Source organism: Nicotiana tomentosiformis, chromosome 6, assembly GCF_000390325.3.
Source record: "Nicotiana tomentosiformis chromosome 6, ASM39032v3, whole genome shotgun sequence".
Classification (NCBI taxonomy): Eukaryota; Viridiplantae; Streptophyta; class Magnoliopsida; order Solanales; family Solanaceae; genus Nicotiana; species Nicotiana tomentosiformis.
In genome coordinates, this window is record NC_090817.1 from 84,844,234 (window position 1) to 84,865,277 (window position 21,044).

The 21,044-nt window shown below is 36.8% G+C and overlaps 2 protein-coding genes and 1 non-coding gene across 6 annotated transcripts; 2 read left to right on the forward strand and 1 right to left on the reverse strand.

The window, feature by feature from the left end:
* Positions 1-988: 988 nt before the first annotated feature.
* LOC104101596 (ankyrin repeat-containing protein At5g02620) lies at positions 989-4,064 on the forward strand. The gene is made up of 4 exons (XM_009609078.4): positions 989-1,155; positions 1,417-1,996; positions 2,086-2,495; positions 3,075-4,064. The coding sequence occupies exons 2-4, from the start codon at positions 1,678-1,680 to the stop codon at positions 3,951-3,953; spliced, it is 1,608 nt and encodes a 535-aa protein (XP_009607373.1). The 5' UTR covers positions 989-1,155; positions 1,417-1,677; the 3' UTR covers positions 3,954-4,064.
* A 799-nt stretch (positions 4,065-4,863) lies between these two features.
* On the reverse strand, positions 4,864-17,251 carry LOC104101597 (probable NOT transcription complex subunit VIP2). 4 transcript variants are annotated; one of them, XM_018772568.3, is made up of 15 exons: positions 17,065-17,250; positions 13,924-14,010; positions 13,332-13,476; positions 10,668-10,776; positions 10,417-10,595; positions 9,646-10,024; positions 8,061-8,270; positions 7,888-7,971; positions 7,148-7,236; positions 6,859-7,044; positions 5,879-6,301; positions 5,746-5,798; positions 5,621-5,662; positions 5,271-5,415; positions 4,864-5,186 (listed from the first exon to the last, which is right to left on the reverse strand). In XM_018772568.3, exons 3-15 carry the CDS (start codon positions 13,347-13,349, stop codon positions 5,127-5,129), a joined length of 1,977 nt encoding a protein of 658 aa, XP_018628084.1. In that variant the 5' UTR covers positions 13,350-13,476; positions 13,924-14,010; positions 17,065-17,250; the 3' UTR covers positions 4,864-5,126. The 4 variants fall into 4 exon arrangements, with proteins under 4 accessions (XP_018628084.1, XP_070033630.1, XP_018628085.1 ...); XM_070177529.1 differs by having other exon boundaries at positions 13,924-14,054; XM_018772569.3 differs by lacking the exon at positions 13,924-14,010 and having other exon boundaries at positions 6,964-7,044; positions 17,065-17,251.
* LOC117278053 (small nucleolar RNA snoR35) lies at positions 10,668-10,748 on the forward strand. The gene has a single exon (XR_004508357.1). It is a non-coding gene; the product is annotated as a small nucleolar RNA snoR35 (small nucleolar RNA).
* Positions 17,252-21,044: the final 3,793 nt, after the last annotated feature.

Genomic DNA, 21,044 nt, shown 5'->3' on the forward strand with positions numbered 1-21,044 from the left:
TAATATAAACAAATTAATGAGATTTGAGATGGATATGCTCTCTGCTTTAGGATGTTTGTCTGCATGAAGTCCATTAAACAAAGAAATTAATTATTTTTTATTTTTTGTTTTGGGAAAAACTGAATTAGTAACATCCGAGTTGTCTACTTTTGGACATGATTAGGAATTTAGGATGATGAAATTTGTATTATTAGTGAATATCATTCACAATTGATAAATGAATTATTCGAGAGAAGATAAAATTAATCAAGCACGTAGTCGTCTTGCATTGCCATAAAAGATTGTTTTACGTTCATTTTGTTCCAAATGTACAGTTTCGATTTACAGTACTCATAACTTTCTCTACTTTGTTGTTAATCGTGAAAACTAAAAGTAAAAATAAAAATGTGTAAAAGGGTCATTTCTCTGGGAAAAAATAATAATAATAATAATGACGGTTGTGGCTTTGGTTCTACCCCCAATCACCAGCGCCATTAGGTTTTTTGTTCTTTACTGTTTTATCTTAAGTTACTTACAAAATAACCACCATATACGGAGACTCTACCTAGTTTTCTTTCAATAACAGTATATGACAAAATCTACATTCTAAGGTTTTAGTAACCAATCTAGTTGCTGCGTAAAATAACTAATTTGAGTTTAAAATAACTAATTTTTGTTTAAAATAGATTAAACTTTGATCATTTTCATAGTTATTCGATCTTGCACAATTATTATTTAGAGTTTAAGTTGGTCGATTCATATTAAAAGAACAAGTCCAGTTGATGAAATTGTAAAATAAAGGAAAAAATTATGTACTATAGAAAATTATAACTAAAGGGATTATCCACGTAATTAAGCACAATTTTAAGTTTTGATTCTCAATATATAAAGTTTCAATCCATCACCATTCATCTTCATCATCACTAACTTTACAAAAGTGGCATCCTTTTGGTTCTTCAGAGTTGTGTCTCCCATATTATATTAACATACAAGTTTGTGTGTTGCATTTGCATACATGTGACTTTAATGTTCTACTATTTGTGCCTTTTTTCTCAACTTGTTCAAATAATATCAACCGAAAAACTCTAGAGCTTTTCTTCCATCTCTGATAACCAATAAACAGGTTATTTTCATCATATACACCTCTTTATACTGTGGAAGTTTCTTCATATCCAGGTACATGTTATTGTCTTTTGCTTTATGTAAATGACATTCTTTTTAGGTGTAATGCATTAAAGAAGAAGGACAACTGGACAAGACAATAGGAATAATTAGCTATATAGGAGTATAAAACAAATAGAGAGCAGATGTTCAGTTTCCTCTAATTGTGGCTACTGTAGAATGATGATTAGCTAAAGGGTAAAGAGTGATAATTTTAATGAATGATGTTCTTCTTATGGAAAAACATAATCAAGAATTTGTTGTTGTTGTTAGCAGGGCACTGATTTCTGCAAAAACCTGAAATAGAAGGTGGGAATGAAATTCAAGATTATGCCTTTTGAAGAATCCAACAGTATATGATTGTCATAAGGTGCTTCAGGTTGATAAAAATTTCATCTTTTGGTTTCTGAATCTCTCTTAGTGTTGAGAATGCTATTGCTGATCTGGGTGTTTGAGGGAAAGAAGAAAATGATTTTGGTTAACGATTAGCATTTTTAGGCCAAAGGGTGGATTTTTGGAGAAATTGTATAGAGGAATATGGAGGCATCTATGCCCTCGAAAACGATGAAGAAACAGTTAACGGGGAAACGTGAGGACACTGTCTTGCATTCATTGGCTAGAGCAGGAAATCTTGTTGAAATAAGAGAGATTATCGATAAAACGGGAAAGGAAGAATTGGAAGAGCTGTTGATAAAGCAAAATTCAGCTGGAGAGACCCCTTTGTATGTTTCAGCAGAATATGGTTATTATGAGTTAGTTAAGGAGATGATCAAGTACTATGATCTTGTTTCTGCTGGAATCAAAGCAAGGAACGGATTTGATGCGCTGCACATTGCTGCTAAACAAGGGGATTTGGGTATGTTGATGGTAGTATAAACAGCTCCATTTTGCTTCTCTATTCTCTGATTCTAGTTTTATAGATTTTTTTTTCCTAATGTGTTGCAGATGTGGTGAAGGTACTAATGGGAGCACATCCTGAGCTGTCAATGACTGTTGATAATGCAAATACAACAGCTTTGCATAGTGCAGCAAACCAAGGGCATATTGAGGTGGTGAATTATCTATTAGAAGCAGAGAAAAGTCTAGCCACTATTGCTAAAAGTAATGGGAAAACAGCACTTCATTCTGCTGCCAGAAATGGACATGTGCAGGTTGTGAAGGCCCTTTTGAATAAGGAGCGGGGAATTGCGAGCCGGATGGATAAGAAGGGGCAGACTGCTCTTCACATGGCTGTCAAAGGACAAAATCTTGAGGTTGTAGAGGAGCTGATTAGAGCAGATGCTAAGTCGATAAATATGGTCGACACAAAGGGCAATACAGCATTGCATATTGCAGCCCGGAAAGGAAGGGCTCAGGTATGCTGTTTTCTTGCCTATAGATTTTGTTGTTGTTTAGAGTCTTTGGAGTTAGTTTATTGACTTCGAGTCTAACTTTTATATATTGATAGTGTAGAAGGATTTTTTACACTATTAGGTTGGTAAAAGATAACTACAGATAATCGTCCATAAAAAGTGAGATCAGTAAGCTGAACAATAAGGCAGGTAACCTACCTAATAGTAATAGGTAAAAATACTTTACATTGTCATTGTATATTAGTTAAATCCCTTGACTTTTTGTGCACTTTTTCCTCTTTTCAAAGAGGATACTAGAAAATCAATGACTGGCTAGTGGATGCAGGATTTATTTGGTGAAATAATGATTATGACAAACAAATAAAAGATGAAACAGAATGTGTCAATGGGATGCGAATTTGGGATGCTTTTGTAGAAAAACTTGGTCATTTAGGGGTAATGGACAAAATTGATACTCTTCTCACCTCATGCACAACATCATGTGTAAATGAGCATAGGTTCTTGAAAAATGTTCATAAAAAGTTGTCAATGTAGTTAGGTCATTGCTGTGAAGTCACCTCATATTTGCTTTGAATTATGCAGATTGTTAAGTTGCTGCTTGGGCAGAAAGAGACGGACACTAAAGCTGTAAATAGGTCCAACGAAACAGCCATTGACACTGCAGAGAAAATGGGACAGGTCAATATTGCAGTCATCCTACAAGAATCAGGTGTACAAAGTATCCGAGCCATCAAACCTCAGGCAACAAATCCAGCAAGAGAGTTGAAGCAAACTGTTAGTGACATAAAACATGAAGTGCACTATCAAATGGAACATACACGACGGACAAGAAAACGTATACATGGCATTGCCAAACGCATAGATAAAATGCATGCTGAAGGCCTTAACAATGCTATTAATTCCACCACAGTTGTAGCTGTACTCATTGCCACAGTCGCCTATGCAGCGATTTTTTCTGTCCCGGGACAATACATAGAGTATGCAGAAGACATCCCACCAGGCCATTCCCTTGGAGAAGCAAATATAGCACCAAGCCCCTTATTTCTTATATTCTTTGTCCTCGACTCTATCGCCTTATTCATCTCTCTTGCAGTTGTGATTGTTCAGACATCAATCGTGGTGATCGAAAGCAAAGCAAAGAAGCAGATGATGGCTATCATAAACAAGCTTATGTGGTTGGCATGTGTGCTTATTTCAGTGGCTTTTTTGGCTCTATCGTTTGTTGTGGTAGGCAAGAATGAGAAGTGGCTGGCTGTTGTAGTCACTATAATAGGAACAATCATATTAGTTGCAACACTAGGTACACTGTGTTATTGGGTCATAATGCATCGGATAGAATCCTCAAACAAGAGGAACATCCGAAAGAACTCTCTGGCCAGCAGGTCCTTGTCCTGGTCAGCCTCAGTCATCTCTGATTCAGATGTTCTAAACAATGAATACAAGAAAATGTATGCTATCTAGAAAGACTTCCTTGTAAATCCTATCCTTCTTCTTGGGTACTGGCTTTACCTTCATGTGCACTCTTGAGTCAAAGGTAGTTGCTCTACTTCATGAAAATTTTTGTCAATCTTATGTTGGTGTTCAGAAAGCGCAATTTAACTTGTTCACTTCTGGATACAATCTGGAGCTGGCGTCCTACTAATAAGGAGGCAGGAGATTATAGGCTCTTACCACATTATCTGCACTCGTGTTTATACCAAACCAAAATTTATCACCTTACTGGTAATGTATTCTAACAATCGGGTTAAATTGCTTAATTTGGTGGAAACAGAACAAATATATCCCCTCTTACCCCGTCGTGTCTATTCCTGGAGAAGCCTTTACATTGCAAGATCGACGAGGAGTTCAAAGAAATGCCGGAGAGAATAAAGGCCTCAGCACAGGAACCATACGAATTTTTTTTATCTAGAATCCCCTTTTGTGCTACAGATTAGATACGGATTTAGCCGTTACGATGGTCTTTTCTCTTCTTGAAGTAGAGATGGTACGCAGCAAGCAACTGTGACAACTTCAATCGCGAAGAGCCAATTAACCTCGAACCAGTTTACAATACAAAGCAAGGAGGAGAAGTATTTTGAGGCAAAGAAATTATGAGGATATCTACTATCAATTCTCATCTTATAAGCGTCATTTTGAGACTAGGCCTCGTACAGTTTTATGGATAACATGGCTTTATAACCTTCATAACTGGATAATTATGGAGCTTATAATGTTTGGGAAGGATCTGGGTCGTAGAGTGACAAAAGTACATTAAACTCTTTAACTTTTTTATCTTTTTCTTTTTCCTTTTCTGCAGGAATGACAAATTGGGCGGTTGAAGAATAAGCTATGTTTCATATTAAGCCAGTAAGGGACAAGTCATTCGTATGTCTACAGTTAACTCAAAAATGGCATTTCCACCGACAAAAAAGTTTGGTTCGACAGGGAAAATGGGAGAATTATTCCGGAATATATTTCTTTTTGACTTGCAGCATCTAAAAGATACAACAGGTAAATCACCACCAACTGACAAAACATTACAGTAACAATGGCTGCCAAAAAAACCAATTGAGCAGAAAACTACAGGTGAGAGCTAGTTGACTCCTAGAAAATGGGATATGTGAAAAATGTACAACTATAAGCTGAACAGAATCGTTAGTGCTGAGGTAGAACAGGTCTTTTTTCCAACATCTCATAGTGGAGCACAAAATTATCCTGCAGAGAATTGCAGAAAAATCAGAAAACTAGAACCTCAATCGAACAATTACATAAATTCAAAAAGTAGAACGAAATCCATACCTTGCGGATTGTTTCCCATGTGTTTGGATCAAAACATATATAAGATCCTCTCTCATAGGCGTTGGTCTTGACAAGAGGCTCCATGTTGGCGACCCTCATAAACCATAATCGATGTTCTCTGTGGTAAAACCAGCCCCGATTATACCTGTATGAAATAATGCAAATGGTTATCAAGTATATTCAACATCCACAAATGGTTATCAAGAACTGAAGCAAGTCAAACATCCACAAATAGGTTAGTAATTTTGTATGCGGATCCCAAGAAGCAATAGAAAGCTAAATTGCTATTAGGAATTACAACAGAACAAAATAGCACCCTATAAACCAATTTCATAGAAAAGAGAGCATACAATTCATTAGCAGCATATAATTGGGCTTCATCCTTTGGCATGCTGCAAAGAACAACAGATTGATTTATTTCTAGATTCAAATTTTATGGCCAAGAAAACTAGACTTGCTTGTGAGAGAGACTTGCCTGTAGAAAATGTAAAATAAAGTGTCTAACTGAAACTTGGAGAAGTATGCTTGCTGGAGCCAATTCAAATGTGTTAGTAGATTTGAAGAAGGGCAATCGAATGAAGATAAACAAGAATATAAAGGTCACTCACATTTAGAGGAGGTGGTTGCTTGGCATAATAACATTGCGGTACAGTAAATTCTGGATCACCCTTGGCAGGCTCATCAGACCATGGGGAACCAAATGCCTTGTGTAAATTTTCGGTAGAGTTCAAATTCAATCCAAGAGTTGTTAGATCAATTCCAAGTGCAAGAGAAGTCAGATCCGGATCGCTCATCCTTATTACACTTAGCAAACCAAGCATACCAAAAGGGTCAGGGGCAGCTTGGGCCTGCATGGATTTCATGCCCTGATCCCTGTACGACTGACCTAAAGCAGACATTTGCTGCAGTCGAAATTGGGATTGACTCTGATGTTGTTGATACTGCTGGATAAGCTGATCGTAAGAGCCAATACCAGAAACAGCACTTGGAGAATTAAGAGGCCGTAACCCGATACCAGGAGGTCCACCAGACTGAATCAAATACAGTGAAAAGCGAGTAAAGTATCACTTAAAGCTGTATGAGTATGGACCTTATAGCATGCACTACAAATTACATATAATATAGAAAAAACTTCTTCAGCATAATACTAGCAAAACTCTAGCTTTTCCATGTCACAACTCAACTCAGTCATGCTTCAGAAGAAGATAGCTCTTCTGATAAAATCGCATTTTTGGTTTGGAATAGCCACTATCGTACAAGTACTCAGAAGAATACACATACTTCTCCACAGTTTGAAGAACACAAAAGGCAACAAAGGAATACCAACCTCAACTACCCCACCCCCCAAACCCCACCCGACCCAAACAAGAATAAATAAATAAAAGAAACCTCCAAACAGAAATAGGTAAGGGGAAAACATGGTTTATTTTTTTTAAAAGGAATGGAAATCTCCAACACAGGAGGGCTTCTCTCTTCATGCAGAGTGCATGTGATACATATCTCACCTCAATAGCACCCCAAAATATAAAGAGAAAGACAAACGGAAAAAAATGAAACAAATAAGAGCAAAAATGTAAGAGTAATGCACCTGTTGGTGATAACTGGAGTGCGATGATGAGAAGACATCTGAACCATGTAAATGTAGTGGATCCTGGTTGTTAACACTTGAAAAAGAGAGACCACTATTACTCACTGATGGGGCATGTTGCTGTTGCTGCTGTGAGCGAAGTGATGAGTATGTCCCTCCCAAGTTAAAGCCACCAGATCTGCCCATCTGTGCATTAGTTTATGAGAGATTGAGGGCAGAGTCATGAGGCTAAAAGCATTTACTAGTAATCACAACATTTAAAATAGTAATCCAGTATTTTTGTGTTTACAGAGAAGTGCTGCTGCTGCATCATAGAAAGAGTATTATCATGGAGTTGTTCTTTCTGGTGTAGATCCATACCATAATCAGCATTGCCACCTAAGCAAACACGAGAGCAATTGCATTTAGTAGACTCTAACATGCAAGAGCAAATAGGAACATTTCCACGCATAAAGCAAGACAAAAATATAAAAGAAACAACTACGGAATAAAGCCCCATAAGCATGCTGAAACATAATTCCTAGCGCTCCCCCCAGGAGAAAAAAGAAAGCTATACACCAAATAAAGCCCAGGACGAGTGAACAAGTTTAGCTGGTGGGGTGCGACATCAACCGGTCATACTAGGAATTGAGAATTCAGATCCACTAACACTACGTTTGTTTCAAGGGAGGGGATGAAAGGGCAAAGGGAAAGCGCTTTGGTTGACTTACCTACTCCGAAGTATTTGTCATTCATTTCACGCTGACTGGTGCAACTTTAAGGGGAGTAAATCAGATACCTTTGCTCTCCACCCAATTAAAGAAATGAAAAGGCTCGCGGAGAGGGGTATGCACCCTTCTACTTTCACTTTCCCTGGTAGGTTGTTTCTTAACAAAACAGCGAAATGACTCATATCCCTCTATTTCCGTCCTCCCACCCTTGCTTTTTTGACCCCACCGAACAAATTGTCATACAAAGTTATATATGCTGAGTGATTTATCAACGAACTTAAGAAAGCATGAAAAGAGCTTTGTGCATGCATATAAGCACCTTTAAATCCTGGCAAGGCCGGAAAATCTTCATTTTGAATGCTGAATTCCTGATTTTGTTGAACAATTTGTTTTCGCAGTGAACCTGAGATTGTTCCTTCCTCAGTATTCTGAATGAATTGTCAAATAAAATCACTTACGCAGAATATCAGGAAGGAAAGGCACTTTGATTACCCAATTGTCCTTGAGGCCCTCCAGCAGAACTAGGTCGACTGCTTAGCTGAGGGAAATCGTTTATATCAAATGGAGATCCATCACTTGAATTCAGATCATTCAGCATTCCCATAGAATTAAGGTTGCCGACTGCTTGGATATGGTTCTGAGATAGTGGACCACCAGCAGGAGGATATGAATTACCTAACATAGACATTACCTGCGGAGAGGCTGAATGCAGATGGTACCGTTAGCATAGACGATAGATCGACCTACAACATAATATATATCGTAGGTGCCTAGTTCGCCTTAAAATCTACAAATAACAACTTTATGCAGAATCAATGGCAAAAGCAGCTAAAAGTAAGTACCATCAAAGCATATTTACATACTGAATTTAAACAAATCAAATAATAATGTGCCTCTTAAATACTGAGGAAGTCCTAGAAAAGCGAGGTCAATGGTGGGAAAAAAATCAAAAACATGTGAAATGAAGAGCACAAAATCAACAGTTCAAGGTTCAAATAGCCAATAGCTTTAAAAGGAGGTTACTGAAGAACAAAGCGGAAACAGTATAAATTTTAACACTAGCTTTAAAAAAATCAGCCTTATTTGAAACTACTTTTTAGAGTTTAAAAAAAAAGAAGAAAAGGTTAAAAAGGATTCTCCCTCAATTAGTGCCACATAAGCCACCCAGCCTCTGTAAATAAACAATTGAATATGGATAATCTCAGTTTGCTTTATAAACCCAAAAAAGGAATTACTCCCCTCAGTTTTTAGCTTGAGGTACATAAATTACCCAGCCGCTGTAAATATAAACATAACCTCCCATAAATGCATACATATCCTTCTCAACATTATGTAAAATAAGGTGAAAATGCATATTTTCAATCCAAATGTACATATTTGGCATATTGAACATAAATACACCAATTATTTCCCTCTTCCCTTATTCCTCTTCTTTCCTCCGTCCTCCCAATTAGTGCTACGCAGTAAAGGTGAAAACGGGGGTAGGAGAGGGCAACTCTTATATTATTTTTGTTCAACTTCTCCATGTTTTCAACTTTTTCTTCTGTCATATGTTGAAATGGGTCGTTTTGGCTGCTGTGTTTTTTAAGGAAAGTAAGGTTAGAACCAATCCTACTTTCGAAGGTGGAATGAGGTGGTTATGTATATACTTTCCAAGGTCAAGACATCCATCACAAACCCAAAGCTAAGGGAGATGATTCACATTTGACCCCACCCCCACCCCCCCAAAAAAGGGAATAAAAGACTGTTTGCCTGGAAAAACTTCTACCTATAACCAACTATCAGCAAAGAATATCCTCTTCATATTTCAAGTTAAAGCTACATAGAAATTTTCAGTTCACAAAATTTAGAAAATAGGACCAAAAAAGATATGTAAAGAAATTTACTAAAAATTTTAAACGTCTATATTTCAAATTAGGTACTGCATTCAAGAAAGAACGAAACTAGCTAAGCCTCTGTAAAGTATGAAAATAACGTCAGTAAATGTTTTGGATATTAAAACAAAGAACAGACAGCAAGATAGAGAAACTAACAAAACAAAAAGAAGAGAAACTATCAGCATTTCAGGTTAATTTACCTTGCTGGAGGACACCACTCATTAGCCTATTAGATCCTTGAACATTTAAATTTCCAGAACCACTGTTCGCAGTCAAATTTAGTCTAGAAGCAAGACCAGGCACAGACAATCCTGCACCAGAGCTGATGCTTCTCCCAATGTTGCCTCCAACTATATTTCCAACTGAGTTTGACATCCTTGGACCAGCATTTCCCAAAATTGGGGACATGCCAAGGCCTGGAACAGAGCTTCGATTACCAATTGCTGCAGAGGTTGGCAGAATTCCAGGAATAGAACCCCCAACGCCATTAGTGTTACTACTATATCCCGCGTTACCAACAACACTCATACCACCTCTACTTGTCATGCTGGAATGACCATGAGAACTTCCCTGGGATATCTGCAACAGAGATATGCAATGCAATGAAAGTTGAGCCTCTAGAGTTTGTTAGCCTGCTGTGAATAAAGAATGAGAAAAGAGAAGGAAAAAAACAGAAGCAGGAAGATCTCGAAAGCTAATTGTAGTCAATGCTTGAAATGGTTTAAGCTAATAGTAGCATGTCTCTCAAGATCTTCTCTAAAAACTCCATTTCCTAAATCAAATTACAACATTTCAAAATCAAAACTTCTTCCCAATTTTTCAGAAATATTTCTCCAACATCTCACATTAAGTGCAAACCGAGGGAGAGAAACCAAACCGAGAAAGTAACAACAATTACCACCTTAGAGAGAGTTTTTCTATTATTTTTCCATTATTCTCCTGAACAAAAAAAGAAATAGAAATAGACAAACCTGTGAAAGGGCTACTGGAATATTATTTGATGCAAAACGACCACTAGAGAGGCTATTTCCAGATTGCTGGACACCACTTGAAGGGACATTATTTATTGTTGTGTTTCTTGAACCAAGTGTACCCGACATGTTAGGAACATTAAAACTCCCATGCATGTTATGAAGGCCCTGAATATTTCCTGCGACGAAGAAGTTTGCTAGTACATTTGCTTCAAAATCAGAAAGTAAGAACATTACAGAAAACAACTCACCAGAGTGATGATAAAGAGGGGAAGCTGCACCAGATTGAGGAGAGAAAGATGAAGGAAATGAGCGTCCGGTGTTGTCAGGAAGATTTGACGCTGACCCGTTTAGAGATGACTACAATTAAATCAAAAATAATTAAGCATGAACTACTAAACATTATAGCAGTTCAGCAACACCCATTTCATGCATCAATGAGCCATCTAAAACGGATGCAAACAAGAATATCTAGTTTATCAGTCAAAAAGAACAAGTCATACATAGAACAAGAGGTCTATGAAGCTTTGAAGTTCCATTATGCGACCATAATGGACGAAAGGTCAAACTTTGACCAATGTTCAATAAGAGGTTGGAGTTCTCAGCTATGTTACGCGGATTCTGCAAAACGTTGTCGCAGCCGTGTCGGATCGTCAAAAAAAATGCATTAATTTTGGAGGATCCAACACACACCCAGCAACATTTTTAGAGACACCGAGCAACATAGGTTCTCAGTACTCATCTGGCACGACATGTTGATTCCTTGTAGCAGTGGCGTAAGGGACTTTTCGTAAGCGGTGTCACCATTTTATAATGGAACAATACACAAATCTCTATATTAAAGAAAGAAAAAAAGTATAACTCAAATTATATGAATAAAGCACAACTCAATCATATTACAACTCTTCTTCAAAAAAAAATTATTTTTTGAAATGTATTCAAAATAACCTCACTAGAAATATACTAAATGTACTTTCTGTTCTATAAAAAGCACCAAACAATCACTCAAAAACTCATAATTAATCTGCGAAATTGTTCTTAATTGGTATCATCGCCAAGGAGAAAGTGAAGGAAAAGAAAAAATTAGCAGACCAACATATGGAAGCAGCAACATCCTTTAGAACTCGAAGCTTTTAAATAATTTTTTGTTTCCGGCATTTGGTTATTGACCCATTGGTTTCTTTTGTTTAACACTTACAGATCAATGGTTCAAAACCAGCTGGAAAGTATTTTATTTATATTATCAAAAATTTAAAACAGAAAATGCTGCTTATTTATATTATCAAAATTTTAAAACAGAAAACGCTGCCACGGAGCTTTGAACCCATGATATATCCTAGAAAACTAGGGCGCTTGACCAAACGAGCTACTTACCTGGTTATGTCAAGCAGGGTCACTTCAATCAATTTATACATGTTTTAGCTTCTGCATTTTAATTATTATAAGTATTTAGTAAAATTTTCTGACGAAGCGGTAATCTCCTGCTATGTGCGGGAAAGGGAGAAGGGACAGATCACTTTGGATCTATTGCATTCTAACAAAATTGTGATTTCTTCAAAAAATTATGTTGGAATAAAAAAATTTTGCTCCCCAAAGATGGTTAGATGAGATAACTAAACCACGTCCTAAGAAGATACGAATACCTTGGTTCAAAGGATCCCGAGTGACGGCCAGATCTTTACTGATGTTTATTGGGGGAGACCTAAATGGACATATGGGTAGATATAGTGACAGATCCAACCTAATATATTGGACTATGATTATCGTGCTAGGAATGAAGAAGGAAACACTATTTCAAAGTTTGTATCACCTTGTGATTTAGCTTTAGCTATACCTATTGTAAAAAAGGAAATCACATGGAAAAATATTTGTGTGAGGTAACCATAACCAAATTAATTCCATCCTTATCAGAAATAAATGACATGGTCAAATTTAAGGACCGCATTGATATACCAGAAGAAGTTTTAACAACCAAACACAAACTAATTTACATGGATGTGAAGCAAAAGAGTGAGCGAAAAAGAAAACTGAGATGAACGGCATGCAACCGAAAATTCAATAGTGGACACTAAAAAGCACAAACCAAGTAGCATTTATGGACAAACAATAGAGAGAGGGAGTCTGGGACTTAAAAGCTAATGAATTATAAGGAAATGTCAAGTTGAATTGAGAGAGTAACAAGTGAAGTTCTAGGTGTGTAAAGGCCTACGACCATGACTATAATGATCTTTGTGATAGAATGAGGAAATAAAGAACTATTAAAGCGGGACTACGGGAAGTTAACAACAGCACAAGAATCCTTTGAAGAATGTAAGGAAGTTAACAAAGAGGCTAATAAGGCTATTAGCAAAACTTGAGGTAAACACATATACAGCTTGTACCAAAGCTCGGACACAAAAAAGGGGAGATAAGCTAGCATGATCGAGAGAAAGGATAAAAACCTGACCTAGGTTAAATGTATGTATTAATATAATTCCCAACAAGTGTTGATAGGAGATGGCATCTTCTGATCAATTGCTCAACATAAATTAGGAGGATTAACTTTAAAGTATAACCTCAACTAATTCAGAATTGACGCATAATTTAGTTTTTGTAAAAGAGAATGGTGTAGCACTGGCAACAATATCTCCATTAAGCAACGAACATAGAGTGCAAGTTAACCAACTTAATAAACAAAATAAAACGTGCATCACAAGTAAAAATCTTAAAAATTGATATGACATATAAGAATCTTCACCCTCGCAGTGACAAGCAAATAGTTTTGAAAATCCAAGAGATAAGGCGGATAGACATGCTCAAATGTGTTCTTCCAAACAGAGGAAAGTGATAAAAAAAAATCCAACAGAAACCAGCAAATACAAGATCAGAACCCGAGTATCAAAAAGCTAATGAACATTATATAGAAAGATGAATACATTGAGTAACCCTGACATTGCAGAAATGTCAGGAGGGTCATGCAGAAAAATTTCCTTGGCATACAGCTGCTTCCCTTTTCCTTTTCTTCAGAAATGTTTTGGGAGAATAATTTTGAAGCCTTCCCAATGTGTAATTACCTATTATCTGTAAAGGAATATGATTGAATAGACAATCAAAAGATATTATTAGTCGTTACGGTCAAAATGATCGAAAGAATACAACATCATCACGTATTAAATGCAAAAATAGGAAAAAGAAAAACCAAAACCTTGAAATATGCTGAGACATCCACCAAGCACATAGATACATACTCTTAAACATGCAGATAATAGAACACACAATGTTCACTAGTGGTAGCATATGCCCGGATTGGGTTGCATTTGGGCGAGTTGAAAATGGTTGAACAAAAATGGATCATAACCTAATCAGCGCATATTTAAAGCGAGTCAAAGCCGATTGGGTGATTAACAGTTTGGGCCAAAACGGTTTGACCGATTTTATATAGGCGTGTGAGGAAAAAAATCTGTTCGCATTTTATACATTACTTTACAATAAATAGTTAAAATGGAACTGATATTCTGAATTACTCACACATTCTATTGAATTTCCATCACAACATTGGTTGGCTCAAACTCTTTCAATGTGCAAGAATTTTTACCAGCCATCTTGAAGATCCTTCTATTCCAAAAAAGAGATATGAACAGTGGATCATCGTCTTTACCCTAAAGTAGTTCATCGTTATAGTAAAAATCTACAGCAATCAATAAATCAAACACGAGCTCAATTTCACTAATTTTCTAGCAAAGAGAAAGAGAAATTAAGCAAATAAGGGAAGTCATTTAGAAAGGTACAACTCACTAACATTTAAAACATTGACTAGGGAAGATTCTTTCCATTTCTGTTGGTTTATGTATAAAAGGAAAAGTCGTATATTTTGGTAATGACATGCAAATAGAATTATGAGTAATGTAAAAAAGATACAGTTGATATAAATTATATTTCTCAGATTTTTAATTCTTCACAATCTTTTTTGTCATGCGACAATGCGACAAAGCATAATTACATATTCTACTACACAATTAGGTGCATCCAGTAGGTACCAAAATTACTATCTTTCCTTATTTTTTATCAGACTGAATATTGGGATCAATGCATATACTCAAGTAGTATCCACCATTAATTTTGTGCATTAATCTTTGGCAGAACTCTACTCTATTTATTTGAAATGAAGAAATTATCCCTGTCTAAGGCAATAATAGAAAGTCGGTTAAGATACTTGAATACGTCAACTGAAATGGCGAGGTCTCAATTTCACCCTCAAAGAAGACCAAAATTTGGCACTAGCAATTAACTCCAGGCTTCAGGACACTCTGCTTATACTTCTATGTACTTCATCTTTGGCTTCATTAGACAATGTCCCAAAGAGTGTGAGCGTAACAAGTGAAAGATTTTTTAGTGAGAACTTGACCTGTTTTCAATCCATTTCTAACCTGTATTCAACCCATTTTATTACGGGTAGAATATTGGTTACACCCATATTACACATATTTTAAATGGGCGAGTTGGATAAGAGTTTATTACGGGTGGATAGAGCAAGTCAACCAATTTGGGTATGAAGGCATTTGTTCTTCGGTTCCAACGAGAGAAACTCTACTGTATTAATTCAAAACGAAGAAATTGTCCTTGTCTATTGGAATAACAGAAAGTCACTTGAAATACTTGAACACATCAACTGAAAAGCGAGGTGTCAATTTCAGCCTCAAACGTAAATTTGGCACTGGCAATAGAACTCCATAGGTTTAGGTGGTTTCCCCAGTACAATCTATTCTATACGTCTATATACTTCATTTTGGCTTTATTAGGCAATATCCAAAATCATTGTGAACTTAACAAGTAGAGGTAAGGTCTGCGTACATTCTACCTTCCCCATACTCCACTTTGTGGTATTACACTGGGTTTTTTTTTTGTTGTTGTTGTTGTGAACTTAACAGGTGAATGGTTTCTTGGTGTGCACTTGACCAGTTTTCAAATTATTTTTAACCCAAACTGGACCTTTTTATTACGCGTTGAATACGGGATGACCAATATTTTAAATGACCGAGTTGGATACGGCTTTACTACGGATCTGTAGTGCAGGTCAAACAATTTTGGGTTAAAATTGCCAGCACTAGGTCCACGAAGAATTTGAAAAAGTTACCATCATCCTCCATAATGCCATGCTAGAATTTCGAAACTCACATAAAGTATTTGCATAGCTCGTGTTATTTTTTATGACGGTTGTCCGGACCAACTTGTGCGCACTTCGATTATTCCACTAATGCCTGCTACGTCCCACCAGTTGCAATCTATGCCCACTAAGAGAGTGTTTGACTAAGCTTATAAGGTGGTCAAACTAGCTTATAAGCACTTTTCGGCTTATCTACGCATTTGGTAAACACCAAAAGTGCTTATAAGTCAAGTGCTTATAAGTCAAGTGCTTATAAGCCAAAATAAGTCATAAGTTGGTCATCCCCAACTTATGACTTTTTAACTTATAAGCACTTTTAGTTTGACCAAAATTTTTACTATTTTGTCCATATTATTATTATTATATAATTCTGAAATACATTTATCTTAATAAAACTCTTTACTCTATTCTTCACTTTCACTCCATCATCTTTTCCCGGGCTTATTTCTCAGAAATATTGTCCACCATCATGAACAACAAAAAGCTCTTTATCGTCAACATAAATCAATCAAATTAATTTGAGTTAGAAAAATTCTATCTTCTGTAAATCGATTTTCTTCATCTCTTTGAAAATGTGGCTCTTTTGCATCATTCAAAATGCTATTGTGAAATATGAACTAAATTATTTATTTTTAATTGCATTGTGTTGGTAATGAAAATTGACGATGTAATAACGATCTTCTTAGTGTACTTTAGCTCACTGTTGCTAAAATAATATATACTTACTAAATATTAATTTAATCTAATCAATTTGGAACTAAAAGTAATCCATAAGTTAATTTATACTACAATCAATCTAGAATTTGAAATCTTGTATAAGTATACATTTATTAGTGTGAATAGTTTAAGGGGCATTTAAGTCATTACATCACAAGAAAATGCTTATCAACACCTATTTACCAAACACTTTAACTGCTTATTATCAGTTTCGGCACTTAAATCCAAACACTTATTTATTAAATCAGTTTCAGCACTTAATGCTTATCAGCCACTTTGAATCAGCTAAGCCAAACGGGCTCTAACGCTTAGGCAAATTGGAAGAAATCACCTGAGAACTGAGACTTCATGGTTCTCTTCCCACTTCATTGACCACTTCGGCCCAGGTCACACCCTTGGGTGCTATTTCGTGTTCATTAGCATCATGGAACAATCGAATAGGTGACTTTTACTCTCCTTATTTTTGTAACTAAATCTTTATATTATTTTTTACTAGGTAAAAAAGAAATAGCTTCATCTCATTTGCTTCAATTACATAAAAACAACGAGACATATCCACATCAATCAAAAGAACCTTAAATACACTTCTTCCACACTTATTTGCCTAAACCGGATGTAAATTGAAAAAGAAAAAGGAAAAATCATGCAAACAAGTAAAACTCTAAATACAAGTTGATATACAAAAAGCGATATACAAATCGACAGCTGTAAATATATGTAAAAAATACAATGGTAAGTTGATAAACATAGAGAGCGAGAAATGGTGTTAAGGAAAACAGAACTATTACCGCAGATCTGTGAGGAGATTGTAATGCGTCTACTGATCTTTGATGGTGATGAGAGTAGAGAGATGAAGATCGAAATGAAAAGGGGGCCGCTAAGAGATTTTAAACCCAAACTCCAAAAGCCCAAAGAGTTATTGCTTGCCCCGAACTCGAAGTCTCATCACTGTGGCGATTGGGAAGGAGACGCGTTTCACTGACTGACGTATCTCTCCTGTCCAATGTGATAAATACAAATAATCAAAGCTTTTTTTTTCTTTTTATTCTTTTAATAAAATGGAAAAAATGGATACATTTACTAAATTTGACTAATTAATCTATCTATACATTGTATTGTGTAAATCTAAATATAGATTATTGTAATTTGTAATATTATATATTGTGTTTTTATTTTAGTGGTGAATAAAAAACAAATCATATGCCAAGGTTCTTTTTAAAACATAAGAAAAAATGAGTATGTGGATAAAATGCCAATTAGGATTGAACTAATATCATCACGATTCAAATTGCAAGCGAATTTAATTGCAACTTAGATGATCTATCATAACAAGGTAATATTTCATAATGAACTACCAATAACTGATCCGCAAATGAAACTTTTTAATTAAAGATGTCAAAACTCTAAATTAACGCACGTAAACATGTGCCAAAATTCAAATAAAATAATACTAAATGATTGAAATAAAAATGACTAGATTGTTCAAGCAAGCTTGTAGATGTGAATGGCCAGAAATAGGAAGATAGGGGAGATCTAAGTTGGCAATAAAAGAAGATAACCAAACTAAAAGTGTTCTATATGCATAATAATAGGGCATTCAACAAGCATAAAAGATGACATAAGTACATTGTACATCTCTCATACTAATACCCATAAAATATAGGAAATATGTGCATCTTCAAGCACATTACAATTTACATGCATGCCTTAATTCATTCATTATGAGTACCAGCTTAGTCTCCAGTTTGTTAGTGAGCTTTGCTATTCCAAATCAGCAGAGTGGAGAAGTTTTGCAGTACGTTCAAAAGGCAAGTAAACATCATAAGTATAATACATTATGTGTTGTAAAAGGTAAAGAAAAGATCATTTACATGGTCCTAAAAGGTGGCATAAACCTTAATATAGCCAGTTACTCATAAATAACAGAGAAATTTAAATGGAAAACTATTTACAACATTTAATATAAATCTAGTGAGTTAAAAATGATGAGGTAAAGTTCATCAAAAGTCAGTGAACTAGGCCTAAACCAACTCACCTGAACAGATCTCAATTTAAATGTCTAATTGTCTTCCCTTCATACGATGTGGAACAAAGACTAGGTGAGTTGGTTTACTAGGTGATGCCGCAAAGAAAGCCATCTCTATTTGTTAATTACTAGGTGCTTAAAGCTTCATAATAAATCTGGCATATACAGTAGTCAAGAAATTTCGAGATATTTACTAAAATAACATTCCTTCTCCAACAGTACAACTATTATTATAAAAAAACTGAAGATTGAAGAATAAAAAGTTATGAACCTGTTGAAGAGTTGAAGATTAAAGAATGAAGGTAAAAAAAATGAGGAAACTAGCAGTCACACTTGAGAGTCGTCGGCGTCGAGGTCGTGAAGTCGCCGTGACGTCGTCTCTATCGCACTCCCGTACTTAGGTTTCTCAGTTCTTACTTCTCTGAGTTCTCTTTCACAGCTGATCTCTTCAGTATATGTTAGGTTTCTAATTATTAATTCCTACAGTGAAGTGAAACTAGGGAAAGAGGGTAAGGAAGCTGGGCCTAGTCTTATTGGGTTGGGCTGGGCAGTGTAGAGATATAACATTAAAACTTGGGCTGGGCAGTATAGGTCCTACATGAAATTCTTTAAAAATTCGGTATTTTGGTATACCGAAATTTCAAGATCCTAATACCGAGGACCGTACCGTTATACCAAAATAATAAAAATTTAATACCGAACTATTCCAAAATACCAAAAAAACCAAAACTGAAATACCAAATTAATTCGGTCTGGTTCGGAATTTGGTTTTTTAGATTTTATACCCATCCCTAGGAGCTAGTGTTGATGCACTGTAGGCTAGCTGTCCAGAATGAGGCACGTAAAGACCACGGCTCCCTGAAGCACTGTGGGACGCCTGAAGCGCTGAATGAAATGGTCTAGGAGGATGGCCTCTACCAAAGGTACCCCTGTTTCCATATGAAACACCACTGAAACTACCGGAATGACGAGGCCTCTTATCTGACACCGGCCCCCTCACCTGAGCACGAACTAACTCAATCCGTCTTGCAATATCTACGGCCTTCTAAAAAGAAATATCGCTCCCGGTCTCCTTGGACATCTAAAGCCTGATAGTGTAAGTGAGCCCATCAATAAATCTCCTCACTCTCTCCCTCTCAGTAGGAAGTAAGATAGTGGCATGGGGAGCTAGGTCTACAAATCGAGTCTCGTACTGGGTAACAGTCATACTACCCTATTGGAGACGCTCAAACTGCCTACGATACTCCTCTCTCAGGGTGACAGGAATGAACTTCTCTAGAAATAGTTGTGAGAACTAATCCCAAATAAGTACTAGTGACCTAGTTGGTCTAGTCAACATATAATCTCTCCACCATCTCCGAGAGGAACCAGTCATCTGAAATGATGCAAAATCGGCCCCATTGGTCTCAACTATACCCATGTTACGCAACACCTCATATCAAAAATTCATGTGGGCCCTCATAAGATGCACCACTGAAATGTATAGGAAAGAGCTTGGTAAACTTATCCAACCTCAACACAGCCTCAAAAGAAAAAACGGGCCTATCACCGGCCTGCGCCGCAACAACCGGCTGAACTACCGCAACTAGCGGGGCTGTTGGAGTTTGATACTGGGGAGCCACCTACTCCGGAGTATGAGTAGCGGGAGTCTGTGCTCCTCCCCTAGCCCGAGATACGGTTAGTGCCACCGGGAATGTACCGATCTAGGCCACACTCTCCATAAGGCCCACCAAACGAACTAGAGTGTCTTGAAGCACTGGAGTGGCTATGAACCCCTCTGAGACATGAGCTGGTTCAATAGGTACAGTCTGAGCTGGAACCTTCTCGAAATCCACCTGAGGCTCCACTGCGGGTGTTGCTGCTCGAGCTCTAGGCTGAGCTCTGCCTCTACCTCTGCCTTGGCCTCTGGCGTGACCTCAGCCTAGACCTCTGCCCCTAGTCGTAGCTGCCACAGGGGGCTCCAGCTCCTGTCCGACAGTAAATGCAGTGCGTGTTCTCGCCATCTGCGAGAGAACAAGAATAGAAGGGTTCAATCATCAATGATAGGATAAAAATCGCACGATAGAGTAAAAATGAAGTGATATTTTCCCTAAAACCCATAGCCTCAGGAAGATAAGTACAGACGTTTCCGCACCGATCCTCCAGACTCTACTAAGCTTGCTCGTGACTCGTGATACCTAGGTAATCTAGTACTCTGATACCAACTTGTCACGACCTGGAATTCCTACCTTCGGGACCGTGATGGCACCTAACATTTCACTTACTAGGCAAGCCAACGCTAGAATATTCTTAAGCCATTTTAAACAATTGATATAGTTGATGCCAACTAAACTGAAATAACTGATATGGAACTGAAATAAATTAGGAAAATCATAACAACCAAAAAATTTAAATACAACCCCGGATCTGGTATCCCAAGTGTACGAGCTAATATAATAGTACAGATAAAGGTCTGAATGAAAGTAAGTTGTCTGGAAAAAAAATACACAACTAAGATAAAGTAGAAGGGGACTTCAGGACTGCGAATACCAAGCAACTGTACCTCAAGTCTTCGTCTAATATTCAACCCGAGCAATCTACTGACCGCCACTGTGACCGACTACAAAATCTGCACAAAATATGTAGAGTGTAGTATGAGTACAACCTACCCAATGTATAGAGATTTAATATGTACAGTTGGGAGTGGACATGCGAAAGGGGGAAAATATATGATAACTACAACACGAATGACAACACAAGACA

Coding starts and splice junctions, on each gene's coding strand:
- LOC104101596 (XM_009609078.4), top strand. CDS start 1,678: ATGGAGGCATCTATGCCCTCGAAAACGATGAAGAAACAGTTAACGGGG. Junction 1,997..2,085: donor TGCTAAACAAGGGGATTTGG/GTATGTTGATGG, acceptor AATGTGTTGCAG/ATGTGGTGAAGGTACTAATG. Junction 2,496..3,074: donor CCCGGAAAGGAAGGGCTCAG/GTATGCTGTTTT, acceptor TGAATTATGCAG/ATTGTTAAGTTGCTGCTTGG.
- LOC104101597 (XM_009609079.4), bottom strand. Junction 6,302..6,858: donor ACTCCAGTTATCACCAACAG/GTGCATTACTCT, acceptor TATTTGATTCAG/TCTGGTGGACCTCCTGGTAT. Junction 5,799..5,878: donor AGCAACCACCTCCTCTAAAT/GTGAGTGACCTT, acceptor AATTGGCTCCAG/CAAGCATACTTCTCCAAGTT.